The 20,672-nt window shown below is 43.9% G+C and overlaps 1 protein-coding gene across 1 annotated transcript; it reads right to left on the bottom strand.

The window, feature by feature from the left end:
• Window positions 1–15,145: 15,145 nt before the first annotated feature.
• TMEM215 (transmembrane protein 215) lies at window positions 15,146–17,015 on the bottom strand. Its single transcript, XM_078677446.1, has one exon. The coding sequence runs from the start codon at window positions 16,589–16,591 to the stop codon at window positions 15,914–15,916; it is 678 nt and encodes a 225-aa protein (XP_078533572.1). The 5' UTR covers window positions 16,592–17,015; the 3' UTR covers window positions 15,146–15,913.
• Between the last annotated feature and the right edge of the window lie 3,657 nt (window positions 17,016–20,672).

The following is a 20,672-nucleotide window of genomic DNA, read 5'->3' as shown; positions in this document are numbered from 1 at the left end:
GCGTCGCCCCACTACCTGGAGCAGAGCCAGCAAATGAAAAATAAAACGATGCTCTAGCATCATTTTATTTTTCATTTGCCAGCTCTGAGCCAGCTTGTGCATGGACGGCCGAGGACTGGAAGGGGGAGGAGGAGTGCTTGTGCACTCCATCCCTAAGTATGCATGTGTTTGGCTGGCCGTCTCAGGCCAACCTAAGCACACATGCACACTTCGTTTTCTCCAGCTTGGCTGTATTCAGTAGCTAGACTAGAGAAACTCCACAGATTCCATGACCTGAGCGGAGCATCTTTCCTGCCCGCTCAGGCCACTCCCTGCGATGCTCTGCAGCACGAGGATTGGATGGGAGTCTGCCCCAGGGGCTCCCGGGACGAGTAAGATGCCATCATGAGTGACACAGGAGGCGGCCGGCGGCGTCAGGTAGATGTTTTTTTATTATTCTTATTAACAGGTCCCTCCCGTAACCCCCACGCTCGCACCCCAGCGCTCTCACCACCCACCCACTTCCCTTTGTTAGTGGAGGTCACCACTGCAGACAGCTTCTAAAAGTATTCTGGAATGCTTGCTTTTTATTACTTAGATGTGTAAAGCAGATGCTTTAGCCTTAGAACATTTGTGACATTTCCAATTCATGCTTCAGTACTTTTCTTTGCATTTTGTAGGCATTATTGGACTGATTTTTTCAACGTAATCTATTTGGTCATTATGATCAAATTCTAAATGTTGTAATAAACATTTCACATTAAAAATAAAGTTAATATACAAGAGCTTTGATATACTTTAAAAATGCCGTTACCTTGCAGAAAACACAGTAATGATTTGAATGGTGCAGCAGGTGCAGTAGCAACAGGCCCAAAGGTTGTCAGAACTCCTCTAAACACCTAATATTGCTATATTTGACTACTAGAAAGGCAGACACAATTGCAGTTATCTTGCAGTTAAAAGGGGGCTTGATTTTAATGGTGCAGCAGGTGCAGTGTCACCAGGGCCAAACGTTCTAGGGTCCCAGACTACTCACTAAACACAGAATATGTCTAAATTGTACTACTAAACAGGCAGTCACAAGTGCAGTTATCTAGCTGGCACATGGGCCATGATTTCAATGGTGCTGCAGGTGCAGTGGTGCCGGGGACAAACGTTCTCAGAACACCTCAAAACACCAAATACTGCTATATTTAACTACTAAATAAGCACTCACACGTGCAGTTACTCTGCAGGCACTAAGGTCATGCTTTCAATGGTGCACCAGGCAAGTGACACCTGGGTCCAAAGCTCTAGAACCCACTCTCAAAGCCAAATATTACAAGATATTATTACTCAACAGCCAGTCACAAGTGCAGTTACCTTAAAGGCAATAGGGTCATGATTTGAATAGTGCAGCAGGTGCAGTGGCATAGAGCCAAAAGTTGTCATAACTCCTCTAAACACCAAATATGTATATATTTTATTACTAGACAGGCAGTCATGAATGCAGTTATCTTGCAAGCAGTAGGGGCATTATTTGAATGGTGCAGCAGGTGCAATGGCACTAGTTGTCATAACTCCTCTAAATCATAATATTGCTATTACATCAATTAATTAAATTATTTCCTTCTTTCATTTTATTTTTCAAAAATGTGTGATTACTTACCTGCACTATACCACTAGTAACAGCATAATATATTGCCTTTTTGTTCACAAGCAAGTCATAACACTTTAACAGACTTTCTGTAACTTACAAAAAACGGTTTCTTGCGTCGAAAGTTCAGCGCCAGTGCTGAACGTTCTAAGAAACGGGTGAGGCCGCATCGGCCGTTGGACGTGCGCAGCACTATGGAGGTAGTGCTTGCAACGTCCAACGGCCGACGGCAGCACTAAAGGGGTTAATCACATAGGTAAAAACTAATGCATTTACCAATCATTGTTATATATATATTTGAAATATCTCTTTTACATGATTTTTCCTCAGTGATTGAATTGGATTGTTGTCATATTCTGTTATGTTTTAATCTAACTTGGTTTGCACATTTAGGAGAGAAGATACTGAGATACATATTTATTTGACTAGCTTGGGTGTAAGTTCTGTGCCAAACCCTTGTTCATCAGGCCACACCACAAAAGGTTAGCAAGGAATTACTTGCAGAAACGGAGTTACCTCATTGGGTCAGATTGTTTGAGCTGAGTGGGAACTCAATCAAAAACTGTAATTTCACTCCGTTAGTATGACATTCTGATTCCTGAACAAGGAGCAACTGGAAAGTACAATCATTTGCAAAACCAACAGGTCTTATCTTTTGAACCTATTGGCTTTGCCAATGTTGCTCACTAATGCTAGTTGGTTTTATGCCCACCTTTAATGGGAGAGGCCACGCCATGACCATTGATTATATATTGATCTCACCCCTTCATGCGCACCTGGCCCTTTCTTTCGAGATGGGCGATATCGCTATAAGTAACCATTTCCCCCTCCTTTTAAAGCTCAAGATTCATGCGTACTCTCCAAGCAAGCTTGATCAGCATACCTGTATGCTGGGAAGTGTAGAATTAAAAAGAACAAATGGATTCTCTTTTAAGTGGTCCAAGGTTGACGCAGATCAGTTAAATAAAAACGTCGTAGTAAAATGTAAACATGAGATAGACAACTGCTTAGGTGAGGATACTCTGGATGCAACCATAGTGAACTGTTCAGTAGACATTACAAGGGTAGTGAAAAGCTTACTAACCGTCCATTTTAACAAATACCCTAAATCCACAGGATGGTTCGACAACAAATGCTCCAGGGCGTATGCCAACTTAAAAAGGGCACTACATACAAAGCCAAGATCCTTACCCATAGTCCGTCAAGCCAGATGGGATTATAGAAGGATAATAAAAGAAAGAAAACAAACCCTTCGAAATGAAGCTTGGGAATCTTTACATAATGCTGCTGAGCAGAAGGATAGCACAGCCTTCTGGAAGGTCCTGAGAACCCCATTCCTAACCCCATGTTCGGGCCCCCATGTGGAGATAGCTGTTACGGAAGAAGCGTGGGTTGCCCACTTCTCCAAGCTATACCACGACCGAGGGAATCCGGGGAGGCATCCGGATTATTACAGTAGCGATAACCGTGAACATATCGACCTGGCAATCACCTTGGAGGAAGTGACCAGGGCCCTGGCACAAAGCGTGGGCGGCACAGCACCAGGGCCCGACGGGGTACCAGTTGATATATACAAACACAATGTCTCTTTGTGGGGGCCAATACTGACACAGGTTATTAATGCCAGCGTAAGGTCCACCCTCTCTCAGACATGGGCACAATCAATAATAATACCAATTTTCAAAAAGGGTAACCGTGAAGACCCAGGATGCTATAGACCGATTTCCCTCCTAGATTCCACGGTCAAAGTGCTAGGGAGGGTTTATTGGAACGATTAGCAGATTGGCCCGAGGAAAAGCAGATTCTGTCCGACCTACAGTACGGGTTCCGTGTTGGTCTTGGCACCATCGAACAGTCCCTGAACCTCACTATACTAATTCGCAGGATGTATGTCGTTACTACGCATGCATTTACAACGCATGCCTTTATGACGCAACTTTTTCAACGCAAGTCGTTACAACGACTTGCGTTGGGGAGTGCTGGATAGTGAATAGTTTAATTTACTATTCCAACTCCAGTCCCCGTGGATAGTAGGGAAGGAGTTGGATAGTAAATTAAACTATTCCCTATCCTGGAGCGCCCCCCAGCGCAAGTCGTTGTAATGACTTGCGTTGTAAAAGTTGTGGCGTAAAGGCACAGCGTTGTAAAAGTTGCGTAGTAAACGCTGTTCCCCTAATTGGCAAGTACACACGAGCGAAAAAAGGCAGTCTATATATGGCCTTTATTGACCTCACCGCGGCCTTTGACTCTGTAAAGCGTAAGAAACTGTGGGAGGTCCTTGAGGGGGCAGAGGTTGACGCACAAATTATCACGCCCCTACGCCGACTTTACAGTGATACGTCAGCTAGCGTGCATTTTGGCAAGAAGGGAGAATGCACCAAACCCTTCCCAATTAGGAGGGGGGTCAGACAAGGTTGTGTGCTGCCCCCCTTCCTTTTTAACTTATATATAAATGGATTTGAAGACGCACTGCTTCTCCAGGGCAAATATTTTCCCCAAGCTGGTGGCCGGCCTATTCCTGCACTTCTTTATGCGGACGATGCCGTATTGATGGCCTGCACGCAAAACGGCCTCCAGCGGACCTTGGATATTTTTAGCGCATTCATGTCCTTTACAACTAATTGAAAATGCATTTACAAGGTACATATTTTCTGTCCCCCCTAGCACACCCACCTTTATTTGCCACGAGGAGCTAGCTTTAAATCATATTGCAGACTTGATAAAACTAGAGCCGATTCTTCTCTGGCAAAGAATTTGGTGTAAGGAGGATCAAACAGAGCTGAATAGAGTGATCTTAAAAGACGCCGTAAAATTGGAAGGGGCTCTTAATATTCCCTGGATTAAATTTGTACATGATTTTATGAACGAACTGGGGCACCCTGAATACTTTTTAATCCCATCATTAATGAGGGAGATTTCCAGAAAGGCTCTAAAGAAAGAGGGCATCCAGCTCCTACAAGCAAAAAGATTTAACAGAGAATCTGCCGCAAAAATAACTGTGAGACAACACCAATTGCTACGTACTTCTACTGGGATGGAGCCCTATTTATCATTTGATCCAGGAAGTTTTGATAGATTCCTTCTTACAAGGTTAAGATTGGGTATTATCCACAGATTGCTGACATTCCCCAATATGAATGATTGGTCCCACATTTTAATTCCGTGCCCTTGCGATAATATTTCTGATCAAACCACCATGCATCTAGTCCTATTTTGTAAATTTTATTCAGAGCAAAGGAAAGTTTGGATTTTACCCTTTTTAAGGCAACTTGGGCTTAGACAGTGTCGACAAGCCATGCTGTTACTCCAACTAATAGCGAATGAGCACATAGCATGGAGGGTAGCCCAGTTCTTAAAAGCTACACTTTATTTAAGGAAAAGTATTTTATTGGAATAGCTCAGTATGTACAAAGTTTTGCTTTCCATTACATTTTAAATCAATTGTAATATTTATATTGTGTAAATAATATGTTGTGTGTTTAATTTTATGTGCTTTTATGGCTGTTTTATATAGCAGCCGAATAAAGCTTTCCTTGACTTGACTTGACTCCCTAATGCTGTGCAGCATCTGCAAAAACCAAAATACTGTCTTGCCATTGCTGCATCAGAACAAAAGAAAAAAGGTACATTGACGCAACTGCTGCTGCTGGTCACGTCATTCGTATTCGTAGGTGCATGCATGTGTCACCATGCATTTGCATGTCTACTATAAAACATGGGCAATATTTTCTTTTTTTTTATTGACCAATCAAAGAAGGCGAGTGTCACCTAGATTAGTAAACTAAAAAAACAGAAATGTTTAGTGCATACAAGTGCTTTGATGGAATGAAGCACTCAGCAGCAAATGGCAGCTGCCAAGCCATCCAAAACAAATGCTGTAAAGAAAACAGCATTTGCAATGCAATAGGTCTTCCATTACAGAAAGTTTGAGCTATTGGCGTTGCCTCATTATTTACAATGCCAATAGCTCAAACTTTTAATAATGTGAGACCTATTAAATTGCAAATTCTTGTTTTGTAAAAGTGCCCCATGCCACGCTTTCACTTTAATAGTGGCCGCGCACCTTTCTTTAGACGGGGCTGGTTTAAAGAAAGAGGCACGGCTGCAAGTAAAGTGACAGCGAGGCATTTGGTGCGTTTACAAAAAAGCATTTGTTTTTCAACTTGACAAAAAAATCAGTTTTAGATGAGCCGCGTCTACAAGAAAGTGCCACCCCGCCATTAAAGGTAAAGTGCTGAATGAGGCGCTTGTAAGTAAAATAAATAGTCCATAAATAAATTGCTAAAACCTATGGTGTAAGAAAACTGTAATTGGCCAGTGCTCCTGGATTAAAAACAGAAGTTATGTATCGGGAACACTGGCCTATAAGGAGCAGCGATGGAGTTCTCAGCCAATGGCAAGCAGCAGCTGTAATTTCACTCCTGTGGAGTGATTACAGCAGGTCTTGCAGACAGCACATGCGTGCTGATGCTCGACCTAAAAATGTAAATGCCCACGAGGAGTGGGGAGCAAATTATGAGCAGGAGAGAGATAGTAAGGGGGGGATAAACAAGAAATAAAGCCAGGTGGAATGAGAAGAGTAAAAGTAGCACACGAGGGAGACCGCAACATGGAGCACAGGGGCAGGGGAAAAAAAGGACAAGAGAGACAGCCTAACATGTGGGTGAGAGCAACATGGAGAGCGGGGAAGAAACACACGAGCGAGAGATCAGAATATGAGTGAAAGAGAAACATGGAGCTCAGAAGGAGGGGGTTGTGGGAAGGAAACAGCATACGAGGAAGAGAGCTAGAAAACACATGTACCCTCATAGAGTGCTCATATAAATGTGAGGAGTGGAAAGATAAAAGCCATCCAATCAAAATGATGGTGCACAGGTTATTGTCCAAGGGAGGGAAAAATAGAAGATGGGGAAGGGACGCAATTACATAAGAAGCAAGAAAATAAGAGGGAAAATAAACTCATGCAATGGTAAGCTAATTGTGGAGTCTAAGCACACTATATGTTTTTGTCTGGCTCACATTAGGTATATCACAACCAGGCAGCTTGTGCTGTCTGGTAGGACCGACCTAAATATGGGTTGGGGTTGATTTGATAACCTACCATTTACCCTAGTGGCTCTTTGGTGCAGGTCTCAGCTCAGAAACTAGTGTGGATGTACTGGGAAAATCACTTACAAATGGAATATTTCTATGTAGAGAACAGTGTGAAAAAGAGCAGGCCCTAGGCCAAAGTCCTTCCGACTCTTCTTAAACAAATACTCAATCTAGTGGATGAGTGGAAGCAGGATACTTCTGATTTGGCTGAAAGGGCCTCTTTGTGAACTAATGAGGCAACCATGATCTGAGTGGAGAGAAGAGCTAGTAATCCCTCTGTGGTGGAACATGTAGTAGAAAGAAGGAAGCATATCCACTCAGGTGAAGGTGGAACTGTTGGCTGGTTTGTGAAGGAAGAGGAGCTCACGATATTATCTGGGTGAGTATAGGTGATGAACTTTACAAACTGGTGGAGGAAATGCAGCAAAATCAAGTGTTGGCAATGCCAATAGGTCTGGCTTAAAGCAATGTTTTTTAGTAATGCGAAGCATTAGAAGTAGATGGAATGGGAAATGATAAGTATTTGTGTAGAAGCAAAGAACTGTAGAAGAATATTGGTTTAGGTTAAAAGGTCAGATGACTTTTCAACTGCCAAGCCAGATCTAAAGGTCCATGTAGGTTAATGACTGACCTCCTTCACATCTATGATGTTGCCAGAGAACAACACATTCAATTATCTAATCATCTAAAACACTTTTACAGCACTACAATGTAATGTGCGAGCCCCAGAAAATGTAAACTCAGACAGCTAGATAAGTAAACAAAATGATCACAGCTCTTTTGCGATCAAGCACTTTTTGTCAAAGCACAGAACGTCTGTCCAATCAAAACATGTACTCCTGGTTTCCAACATGTGAGCGGAACCAAAGCCCCTTTCTAATGATTCTCACATAATTGTCTGGCAACCACTGCGCTGCCAAGCCAGACCATAAAAAAAGAAAAATAAGCTAATAAAGTAAGAAAATTATGCAACATATGGGTCACTTTGTGCAAAAACAGCAATAGCAAATTTTAAACATATGCCATATATTCCTCAACAGCACTATGAAGAACTTGAATGATCATTTTATTTTATAAGAAACGGGCAGTAATTGATGGAAATGGGCCACATACCTTTGTACATAAAGCATTTTGCATCACATATGGGGTGTCTTTCTGCTAAGCACAGCTCAATAGGCAGCTTATCGAAGCTGAGCAGGAGACGGTTGGTAAAAATGTCAACATAATAAAATGAAAACATGAATTGTGGAAGCCTCAGGAGTGCTCGCCCACCAACAGTGGAAAGCAACACCCTCATCCTCGAACCAGAGCACAGAAGCTGCCTTACAAATGAGGGGAAGAAAATACAAAACTACATGAAGAGAAAATTAATATATTTCATGGTGCATTTCTAATGGGAGGACAAAAACAAATGTTAATCCAACACCCCCAAATTCAATACTGCATTTGCAGATATATGCCCGCATTAATATTTTCATATACTTATATTTTTTAGAATTGTCTACATTTTTTTTAATATGGCCCCTCTCGTCCGTTGTCTTTAAGTCTGAACCTTCGGAGCTGAATAATAGGTGCAAGAGTCTCCTATTAACCCCTCCCATGCTCGTGACTGAACCGTTCCGTCACGAACCTCGGGTGGGCTGTGCTGGTGACGGAACGGTTCCGTCACGGCCCGCTCGCCGCGCCTGCGCGGCGCGAATTCCGCGCCTGCGCTGACGTTCTAATGGGCGGGCGGGTCCGTGGCGGAACCGTTCCGTCACAAGCACAGCTCACCTTAGAGCCGTGACGGAGCGGTTCCGTCACGAGCACGGGACCGCCGCGCGGCCCCGCCTCCCCCTTAATAGCCGCTCCAGCGAAGGGGTTAATAATATGTTTAAAATGGGCTGATATTCGCAGTCATATAGAAGACCTCTAGACTACTCCAAAACACTCATGGTGCCACTAACTCCTCTTCACTCTTTTTTCCAGCAATAAATGCATTCAATATATTTAAATCACTCTGTGTGCTGGTCCTGGCACTCACCTATCCTTGGGAAGACATGCAGCGGCAGACCTCCTAAGATTTTAATTGCATTTGCTTAGGAGCAAACCACTAGACCCGCATATCAACAGTGTCAGATGAAACCCTGGGGAGACCCCTAGGCAGTCAAAATTTCGGGGGCCCCCTCGCAAATGATCTCCTAATACTTTTTTAATTTTACCAACCAACAATTTTAGTAAACCAATTAATTACACACAACTAAACTTTAACATTTATTAATGTTATTAAACAAAAATTAATTGGAAACAATTTAAGAAAGCTTAGTTGGATTTTTCTTTCAATATCAAATCAATATTCTTTTGATCCGTTGTTGCGGGGCCCCTAAAAGGAGTGGGGCCCATAGACTGGTACCTACTTTCCTATTTTGTAATCCGGGACTGCATATCACATATCATTAGAAGCCTTTTCTTTTCATGGTGGCTGACATGTAGAGGTGTCAAGGAATGAACAGATGTGAGAAAATACTCAGAACAAATCCTGCATATATGCAAGGGCAGTAGAGTCTGCTCACTCAATTACCTCGATGGGGTGCTCTCCAGAGAGGACTCACATGACCTGTGTCACAATGACCACACTGTGGCAGCTCTTTGGCAGAGCTTCCTCCACACCCCCTGCCTTTTCCTTCCCAGTGTGATGAATTATGAATGAGCTACGCCCATCCATAACTCAGAAGGTAAATAAAGTATTATAGTCTGGACAATATTTATGGCACGAGCCACCACCACCTCCCATTTGACCTGCTGGCACCCCTTGGATCCACCTGCTTAACCCACACTTCCGGGTCACGGCTATAATGATGCAACCCAAAGTAGAGCATAGACTCCACAAGCTACAGTATCTATTCACAACACCAAGTCGCTGTAATTTCACAAATACATTATAAAACACGCTATGAGGCCAAAGGCCAGAAGGCAATGTGGCCCTCAATCTGATGTGCATTAAACTAATTTTAATATATGTTCCTGCAAATAATTACTAACTGCTTTTGGAAAGGTTATTTTTGTTCTATAGATACTACTTTTTCTGTCTTCATCCCTGCAACCATTCTATGGGCCTCATTTATGAGGCCTTGCGTCAGTTTTGCGCTTCCGATGCGTCACTTTTTGTGACGCATCGGCGGCGTAAAACATGCCTCCTGTTGCGCACTATTTACAAAGTGACGCATCTAAGCAGATGCGTCACTTTGTAAACCCCTGCGCTACATTATACCTGCGTCAGGTATAATGTATGCAGGGGGGGCGTTCCCCCTCAAAAAGCCTCTTAGAAGTGACGCAGTGAAAACTATGCGATTTCACTGCGTCACTTCCAGGACGCCGTTGCATCAAAATCTTGCGCCTGCCTCACAGCAGGCGTAAGATTGACGCAGGCCCTTTCACATGGGGCTTGCACCATGTGAAAGGACGAATTGCTGGAGTTGCGTCACTTTTGTGACACACTCCAGCAATGCGTCACTTTTGCGCTTACAGATACGTCAGAAATACTGACGTATCTGTATCTCCTTGCGACATGATGCGTCATACATTAAATATGACGCATCAGGTATGTCGTAAGGAGTGTGCACTGAGAAGTGATGCATCGCTGCTTTCATGCCGCGATGCGTCATTTCTCATTAATGAGCCCTATGTCTTTCATGTGAAAGAGATAAACACCATGGGCCTCATTTATGAGAAATGACGCATGGCTGCGTGAAAGCAGCGATGCGTCACTTCTCAGTGCGCACTCCTTGCATCATGATTGATGCGTCATATTTATAATATGACGCATCATGTCGCAAGGAGTTACAGATACGTCAGTAGTTCTGACGTATCTGTAGGCGCAAAAGTGACGCATTGCTGGAGTGTGTCACAAAAGTGACGCAACTCCAGAAATGTGTACTTTCACATGGGCAAGTCCCATGTTGTTAGTGCTTGCGTCAGTCTTACGCCTGTCATGAAGCAGGCATAAGATTTTGACGCATTAGTGGCCAAGAAATGACGCAATGAAATCTTATAGATTTCACTGTGTCACTTCCATGACCCTTTCTTGCGTCAAAACGCCCCCCTTGCATACATTATACCTGGCGCAGGTATAATGTGGCACAGGGGTTTACAAAGTGACGCATCTACCTAGATGCGTCACTTTGTATATATGGCGCAACAAGGTGCATTTTTTACGCCACTGGTGCGTCACAAAAAGTGACGCACCGGTGGTGTAAAAGTGACGCACAGCCTCATAAATGAGGCCCCATGGGCCTTATTTATGAGGCCGTACGTCACTTTTACGTCGCCGGTGCGTCACTTTTTGTGACGCACCAGCAGCGTAAAAAATGTGCCTTGTTGCACCATATTTACAAAGTGACGCATCTATGTTGATGTCTCACTTTGTAAACCCCTGCGCCACATTATACCTGCGCCAGGTATATTGTAGGCAGGGGGGGCGTTCTGATGCAAGAAAGGGTCATAGAAGTGACGCAGTGAAATCTATAAGATTTCACCAGCCACTTCTAGGGCGCAAATGCGTCAATATCTTACGCCTACCTCACAGCAGGCGTAAGACTGACGCAGGCTCTTTCACATGGGGCGTGCCCCATGTGAAAGGACACATTACTGGAGTTGCGTCACTTTTGTGACACACTCCAGCAATGTGTCACTTTTGCGCCATACAGATACGTCAGAAATACTGACGTATCTGTAACTCCTTGCGACATGATGTGTCACACAGTAAATATGATGCATCAATCATGTCGCAAGGAGGGCGCACTGAGAAGTGACGCATCGCTGCTTTTACGCAGCGATGCGTCACTTCTCATAAATGAGGCCCCAAGGATTTAAGTGGCTTGTGGAAAGAGTGATGGTGCAGCCATGTATTATAAGTAGGGCCACTGGAAATATGCGGCAGGAGGACAAAGCTAAGGAGCAGGGCCGACGAACTTATGGGGCAATTGAACACAAATTATGTGGTGTAATTCAGAACTTTTTTAAGCAGCGTTACTACACTATTTTGCCATTTATATGTTATCTCTGTATGGGGAAAGGTTTCACCTTATTAATATCATTTTAACACCTAAATGCAGCAATCAAAACAGAAAAAAGTCCTTCCTCTACACGACAAAAGGCGGGTCACTGCATGGGACATACTTGTGGTTGCATTATTGTAACTTTTGATTCGGTTGACCTAGTTAGAAAAAATTTTGTTGTTGAAGTTTTCAAATTATAATTAAGAGTAGGGATTATGTGGCAGATCTATGATTATGTGGAAAACTTCATTGTACAGAATCGCATAATTCCAATTGTTCTGAATGTAAGGAATAACATACCCTATACGGTACATTACAAAGAAATTGTGAGTCACCTCGGAGTTCCTTTACCTTATAATGGTCGCAGAACTCCTTGATGACATGCAATATCACTTAAAAGTACACCAGGGGGTACTTTAGTCTATGTATACATAATGTTTTCTACAGTGACATAAAAACCATTGATCCCATTGCTGAGAATGACTTGATACAGCTAGCTTGTTGAAATAAAGCACTGACAGATTAAAATAGAGACGTGTAAATTTAGAGTCCTGTATAAACCAGATTATTACTAAAAGGTAAAAAGCACGTTATCAGGGAGAAGGGAAGGACGAAGTATACTTTTTAGGGTTTCAATTCAATTTGAGCTTTTAGCAACAGATTCTGCCACAAAGGCAGTTTATAGCTTGTAATTCTTGCTTCCCGTAAATGTCCCTCACTGTTCCTTCAGAACTTCGTCGAATTTTCTGCTATTATGTTATGAGATTTCTATGGAAGGGTGGTGGGTGTGTAGGGGAGGGGCTCATTGCCCTTCAGGAGCAGGCTCGCACCTCCTTTGCAATAATGTCAATGTGCGACCACAGAACTGTCGAGTTGCATTAATGGACCTCTTAACTAGGGCTTTCAGCTGAAACTCGACCAAGCAGAAGTAAATGTAACCTTCTTACACTCCTCCCACCTTTTCATTTTTGCACACAATACTCCAGCGATAAAATGACATATGGACATTCAGCTACACAGAGGGACATTTGTCACGAGCACGACAGGTACCCATTTGCAAGTCCCTGGTGAACAAGAGAGGTGGGCTGGCGTCTCCATGGAAATCAAATTAAAAAAAAATACTAAAAAGCCAAGAAACATATGCACAACCTTTTATTTTGGCTTTCTACAATTTGCCCGGGAATGCGTCCTGTTGTGCTGAGAAGTCACAGCGCCCCCCCTGGCTTCACATAATGGAACGGTACAAATTCATGGCATTGGACGTGGACTCTCCCATTCGGATAGGGTTGGGGCTGATCGGCGGTGCTTGGAAGCAAATCTCAGGGGGCGCTTCCGTGCAGCAGTGGCTGCCAACCCCCTCCCAACAGCAACATGGTCAGTCAGTCGAAAATAACTGCATAGCTAACTACGATCAGTGATGGAGCGCTCGGAGTGAGGTAATGGCCCCTTCAGGTTATGAAACGCTCCAACAGCAAACACACAAGTGACCACCTTCTGGTGGCCAACCTTCTCACTTCAGTTTATCAATATAAAAACAGTGACCACAAATGGACAACTCAGGCAAAACTAGAGCACTGCATTGAATAATGCACTGATTGTAAAAATGTGCTTTATTTTCCTCAATGGAAACGGGAAACGGCCTCTACAACGAAGCCGTTTCCACGAAATCCTTTACCACGCATGCATTACAACGCATGCGTGGTTATAACGAGAGGTTTTACCACACATACCTTTACTGCAAAATACGTAGTAAAGGCATGTGTGGTAAATGAAAAGAAAAAAAAAGGGGGGTTTGGGGGGTCTCCCCCATAAAAAAAATAAAGCGTTGGGATAAAAAGGGGGGCTGGGGGGGTCTCCCCCCCAAAAAAATCAAATTTAACCTGAAGAGCCGAAGCCGAAGCTGAAGCAATCAACGTCGTTAGAGAGGAAACGGAAAGTAACTTCCGCTTCCTCTTAACGATGTACGACCGACGTAAACAAAGAAGATGGAGAGAAGGCGAGTTAAAAGGTAAGGGGCATTTTAGTAAAATAAATATATATATATTAAGGGTTAAGGGCAGGGGTAAATATAAGGAGTGAGGTTTGGGGGTATGTAAGGGGAGAGTTATAACCTTTATCAAGAGTATGCCCTCACCATGCATACATTTACAACGAAAAACGTTGTAAATTTTTGTGTGGTAAAGGAATATTCGAGGTAAAGGTTATGCGTGGAAAACGAATTCCGTTGTAACGCATGCGTGGTAAAGGCATGCGTTGCAACGGAATTCGTTGTAACGTCATACATTCAATGGAAACATGCTTATTTAGGAAACACAAGATGGTCTCTGTGTGGTAAAGTAAACTTGCGACCACTATAAGAATCGCCCGTGGTTACCCGGGTTCACTCAGGGGGGGAGGGCCAAAGGGAAGGATACAGGGTGATTTTCTTGAACTGAGTCGGATTGTACTCTTGAATATGGAGTACAAGAATATCGTGACACACAAGTATCGCAGACAATTTATTGAATGGCAAAATAACAAAAGGTTAGTGCACAGAGAGACGTATACATTTACTGTATTTACGTACCTTGAAGATATATATTTTCAATTCACATAGATGTGGAGTTAGGTATAGGAAATCTATACACTGTTACCTTTCGATATTCTGTCCCTCGATATTCTGTGCACGATATTAATGCAGTGGAGTAGCGGGAGGGGGGGGGCAGGGCGGTCCACCCCGGGTGGCAGGAGTTTTGGGGGATGCTGCCTCCCCCCTCTTACCTGCGGCCGCGGCAGGGCGGCAAACACAGGGACCGCCACGGGCAGCCAAAGGTCTACCTATGCCACTGTATTAGTGACCCACAATATTCTATAGTCGGTATTCAGGATTTACACTGAAGAGTGGAATTTGGAAGAGAGGTGAGCCCCAATCAATGCCCACATTCACTAGTGCGCACCCCACCCGCCCCCTCATTGTGCACACAAGGCTCCTACTTCTGAGGGACAAGTTTATCCCATCTCTATAAACTGACAGATTTCATCCAATAAACAACTTAACTGTTGCCAGATTGAAACCAGCACACCAGAGCCCTGCAAGGTCAGAATCAAAATTACAGTGAGTTGGGTTTGCTGTCAGGGTGGTGCCTCGAAAGCTTAAAATATGAAGTACCCCATAGGAATGCAGTAGGGCTAGAAACGCACGGCATACCTACCAAAAGGAGGGTGTTTTGGCTTGGTCTACCTCCAGGTGAAAAAGGTCAATATTGGGAATGTGCTTTAAAAACCGGTTGGGTCTCTCAGTATATCAGACTCCTAAACATGCTGATTAAAAGGAAAAGAGTTTCAGGCACGAGAGGTACAGTATGAATAATAACCATATATCAGATTCATATTTTTTTTTCAATCAGCATAAGAAGACGTCATGCAGTGTAAACAGTTGCCCTTGTACAGTTTGGGCTTCTTCGTACAGAATTGTTTTACAGAAATCACTCTGAAAAAATGTCTCTGTTTTCACCCACAGTCAGAAAGCGCCACCAAGCAGCATCTAGGAATTGTATAAATCCGCACAAACACAAACATATTTCAAATGCAGAACAGATTTCATAACATAAAAAAACACAAATGTTCGCTCTCTGCCTTGAGAGCATGCATGTCCTTTCTGCACCCTTCTGACCTACCTGTTTTCTTCAAATAGAAAAATAAATGCAAAACGGCACTTTCAATGGAATCACCTGGCATGTTCAGTACTTGGAAAAAAAAGACTTGAAAAGGCTTTGTGGACAAAATAAAACCCAGCTTTCTGATATTCCTGCATAATGTAAAAGTCAGCACGCATAATAATGACTCAAACGTTATATCCTGCCACAAGTGGCTTGATGCACTTTTAGTAGGTAAGCGCTATAAAAAGTAGACAACTTCATGAATACAATCAGTCTATTCTTCTCGATGCAAGAATGCGCCATGGTTTGTGTGGTGCAGAAACACACACACACTTCTTGATGTGGGTGTGTGAGAGTCATGCATGCCAACTCTTGTTGATATATCTCCATTGATTTTAAACCCCCCTCCAAAAAAATAACCCACTCCAACGTAAGTCAATGGCCAAATAAAGGTTTTCCTTCTCCTGCCATAAAATATACCTCGTGGGCACTGCCATGTGTTGGCCTGTGGTCACAGAGTACACATGTGTTCACACAATTGTCTCGCGGTCCCAGGTGACCTCCTGAGGGTTGATGTAGCAGGAATACTTGTCCTCAGGTACGCCCTCTCCAGGAGTCTCAGGGGACTCTGCGATGGGGTGGGCTCTGAACACCATCTTGTCGTCGGCAGCGGTGTACAGGATTCGGCTAGAGGTGGAGTTGATCTTCTGGAAGACGCAGTAGGCTGTGGCAGTGTCGCCTTCTGCTGGTGGCGGGGTGCCCGGGCAGTAGCACTCTTCCAGGTACTGCAGCACTTCCTCCTCCTGCTCTGGAGCACTGGCCTGACCCTTTGGGCTGGTGCCAACTCTCTTAGGCAGGAAGGGCTCCTGGGGGCCACATTTCTTGGCCAGTTCATCTGAGCTGCCCTTGCCAGACTCCAGGTCAGAGCAGGGCGTCTTCAGCAGCTCAACAACCTCTTTGTCCATCCTAAGTTTCTTGAGGCATGTGCATGTGTCATCAGGCCACTTGGTACAGCCATCGGTCCTCTTGGCCAGGATGATGGCAGCCACTCCTGGCAAACAGATGGCTGGCCCGATGGCCAGTAGCGGGATGTTCCCTAGGAACTCGCCCTTTATGCCAGAGACGGTGAACATAAAGCCAAACACCAGGAACACACTGACCACAGCCACCACCAGCCCCGTCCTGGGGTTGATGTCATCCGGCCTCATAGCTCCCCCAGCACCCAGTCCAAATCAACGGTTATTGACAGACCATCAGGAAATCGGATTTTTGTATTTCCTTCTTTTGGAGAACACCTTTCCGGTAATGTGTCCATTTGAAGAAAATTCCAAGCAAAGTTCCATAAGGAGAAAGCTAGCAGAGATTCCCAAAACATAACCGAGTCTCAGCAACTACCTTTCCGAAGATGTGAAGCATTGTCAAGGCGGAGAGGCATCCAGAAAAGTCGCCCAGCAGTCTGTATCAGGTGTGTCAAGTCAGTTAGCAGCCAATCCTCCAATCAGGGAGCTATCCTCTCGAGGGGGACCTATTCCGGAGCGGCCTGGTCCAGCGCCCTGCCGGAGATCAAAAAGAGACATTAAAAGTACAGTAATGCACTCTGCAAACTGGGAGAGGTTGCGTTCCCATGCACACGCCGTGCCAGCCAGAGAGAGTGTGTACGAGAGAGAGAGAGAAAGGCAGCAGCGAGCAGGGGTGGAGAAATAGGGCGCGAGGGAGGGCTGCAAGTCCTAGAAAGACGGGAGGAATGCAAGCTTCTCTTGTTTCAGAAAGATAACAAAAAAAATGCATAACCGCTGCTGAAAGCCGAGAGGCACGGACTATTTAACTCTCGGTGAGGAAAACGTATTCAAAATGCCACGCGGAAAACAACAAGAAATTAATTAAGCGTAGATCAGGCAACTGGAAACCCTAATCAGCTCTCAGAGTTCTGTGCTGGCAGCTAAAGGCTTCCCTCCTCCCCAGAGATGGTATTTTGTCTGTGGCACTGCTCATGAATTCCCTTCAATTTTTACAATGATCCACACCGCTTTTGTGTAAGAAACACAGCTGTGCTGTATTGTTTTTTTTCCAAAATATGATTTGCATCGAGTGGGCATGTGATCCTGTGGCTAAACTCTCGCCCATGGGACCTGGTGACCGATTTTAAACCCGAGCGTCCCCACTGGACCAAACTGTGAATTTGGGCGCAGCATTTTATCTCCCTAAACGTCAGCCGCCTTGCTGTCAAAATTGTCAGCAAGTGGAAACAGCCTATACTCTAGTTTTGCACTGTTTAGAAACAACTGTACATTTGCAGATGTGTAACCATGCACCCATTGCCCGCCTCGTGCATTTGCTAAATTAATGCTCCCAAAATTATGTCATGCGCATGTTTTCTGTGCATAGGTGGCTTCACAAGCACAAAGGGAGATTTCTACCCAATTCTTCAAGTAGCTGGAGGCAGCTGAGAAAATGTTGAGACACAAAGACAAGCTCGAAGTAACACGGTTGCTTCACACTGGCAACTAATGAAGCTGCATAAAACAGATTGCCCCTTGGTTTATTAGGATTTATCCAAGAGCTTCCATGAAAGCGGATCTCATCAAATTTACAAATGTAACAAACCATCTAGTCTCGTGTACCATACCAGTGCATCCAGATTCTCAACCAGGGCTGGCTTTAGCGTTGTTGGCGCCCGGTGCGAAATCCATCTTTGGCGCCCCACTTACGCCTTGGATTCCCTCACTACCATCACCTCTCCATAGCGCTTCTCTCACTTTCATTTCATTTTTTTTTTTTAAAGCACTGGTAAAGGCTGGTTTTACAAATACGAATGTATATCTACCCAAACAAATCGTTTTCAGCAACATTAGGAATAGAAAATGAAAGACTGAGGGAAAAACATAAATTCCATCTCTTTGATGACAGTTTGTAAGTCACTGTTCTACATTCACAGTGTATTTTAAGAATTGCGGCAATAAAAGAATCTCTGTGACAAAAGCAGTAATCCACTCAGCTATCCACATAAAACCCAGTTCTGTAATCTGCATGGGTACACATTCTTTGCAGCAAGCATATCAACCCTCTGTGCTGCTTTATGGTGAGTCAAAACTGCCATAGACAAAACTATGATCTCTCTCTCAAGCCGGAACATTAATCACAAGAGCTATCATGACATTTGTATTGCTGCCTGAAAACTGGAAATACAAGGAATTCTGCTGCAGGTGTTCCTAAATCGTAGGCTATTGCTCAATATAGTGCCCCTCCGAGGTCAGCGCCCTCCTCCCCAGGTCAGCGCACTGGTCGCACTGCCCTAAAACCTGCCCTATTCGCATCTCTACCCATCTACACTACAGTGGACTTTCACAGCATGTTTTGGGACTTTGCCAGATAAAAAGTCATCTGGAAGTGCCAACAGGCCTGCTTCAATGACTAGAAAGGAAAGGCACCGGGCTCCTCAAAATCACTATGAAATAGCCTGACTGATGAGATACCCACATCTTCCCTTGCTCTGAAACTTCTACTCAAAGATGCAAGGCAGGGGCGTAACGCAGCCTCCAACAGCCCCTATGGCGAGCGGGGTGGGGGGTCATCACCCCAGCTTTTTATGAAGCCACAATTCAGTGTAAGGCCAATGACTATCTGTAGGATATGCAAGACTCAGGAGCCCCTTATCACATTTTGCATTATGGTACCTTAAGTCACTCAAACAGAGCCAGGTGCGAAGAGGAAGAAAGGCGAATGAAGAGATGAAGAGGGCTCTCAAACCGTGAGGGTGGGAGAGTGACACAGACGGGTTGGTTAAGGAAAAGGGACACAGGCGGAAGTGGATGAGACACAAGAAATATGCAGAACAGACAGAGCTGGAGTGGTAAAGCGACAAACAGATGGTGTGATTGGAAGGAAAGAGGGATATTACTTTGAGAATTAGGGAATAGCGGCCCAGAGATATGAAGAAGCCTGAAAGGAGCATCAAAGGAGACATGGAGGGCACCTATTCAGAGCCTGTATGAGAAAGCCTTAGGTATTCACCAGTCCCTGCAATATGGGAAATTATCACCTTCCCCTCCTGTGGTGTGTGTCCTAATGATAAAACCCTTAGTTCACCAAGTTGAATACCCGAGAGGTTGCCATACTCAGGGATGGATGAGCACCACTGATAACTCATCTTTGCAGTAGTGACTGATGTGCTCTTCTAGCCATATTTTAACTTGAAGAACTTTCATTGTTCCGAATGTGTTAGGGACTTCTGCCTTGTGAAAACTGTGACAGAACCCACAGGATTATGTGTGCACTTTGGGTGGTGTGCCAAGAGTCTGGTGGGAGGGGGTCTAGCCACCAATCATTCGTCAACCAATTCTGTATTACAGATTATGCAAGTGAATAAAATATATCGCAAAATATCAGGCTGTGTGACAGGGTCAATTATGTTTGAAAGTACTAGACAAAGTTATATGCACTGCTCCCAGTAACTTTCTGCGGAATAATGAATGAGAAAAAGAAAAAGTCATAGTAACCTAAGGGAGGAGATGAAAGGCGGGAAGAAGAAGGAGTAGAAGTGGAAAAAGAAAAAAAAGAAAAGAGATAGATAGTTGAATAGAGACCTAGACAAGTCCCAGCAGTCTACCCTACCTTAGAGCAGACAAACAGTTGTGGACATATAGGTATCGTCTTTATATGTAGGAAGAACCAATAACATGCTACAACGTTCGAGGCCAGGCAATGTTAGAGGTATGGTCAATTGCCCAATGAGATTTTTGATGACCCCCCTTCTCTACATCTCTAGTCGAGGAGGGGTCTGAAAATAAATTCTCATTGTTAGCCAACTAAAGTACATCCATAGTACATAAACAAAATACAGCAAGTACATTAGCAACACAAATAATTATACAGTTGTTCTTAACAGTGAGACTGGGCAAATAGTTCACCAACATTTTAATTGGGAACATTATGTCCAAGTTAACTGGGCCAGATGATGTAACGTTTCAAGCCATCATATGATATAAGCACATTCTGAAATAAAATGGCTGTCATGATGACATTTAATGCAGATCACCCCACCTCTAAAAGAAATCTTGCCTATCCAAAACCCCTACGGTAATCCTTATCTTCCTTATCCGTTTCCCTCATCACATATGAACTAAAGAAAACTTTAGTAGTCTTGCAAGCCTCATGTTAACAAAACATTATAAAAATGCATGCTTATAGACAGCTTTTAGTCAATCCTCGCTAACCATTGGACTCCTCAAATCTCAAACAAATTATGAACCCTCCTACCACAATGCACAGTATCCGCCCATTGGATACCTT

The sequence above is a fragment of the Lissotriton helveticus genome, chromosome 2_1 (genome assembly GCF_964261635.1).
Source record: "Lissotriton helveticus chromosome 2_1, aLisHel1.1, whole genome shotgun sequence".
Lineage (NCBI taxonomy): Eukaryota > Metazoa > Chordata > Amphibia > Caudata > Salamandridae > Lissotriton > Lissotriton helveticus.
This window is presented reverse-complemented; position numbering and strand designations above follow the sequence as displayed.

What these genes read in the sequence shown, in the direction of transcription:
- TMEM215 (XM_078677446.1), bottom strand. Translation starts at nt 16,591, where the DNA reads ATGAGGCCGGATGACATCAACCCCAGGACGGGGCTGGTGGTGGCTGTG.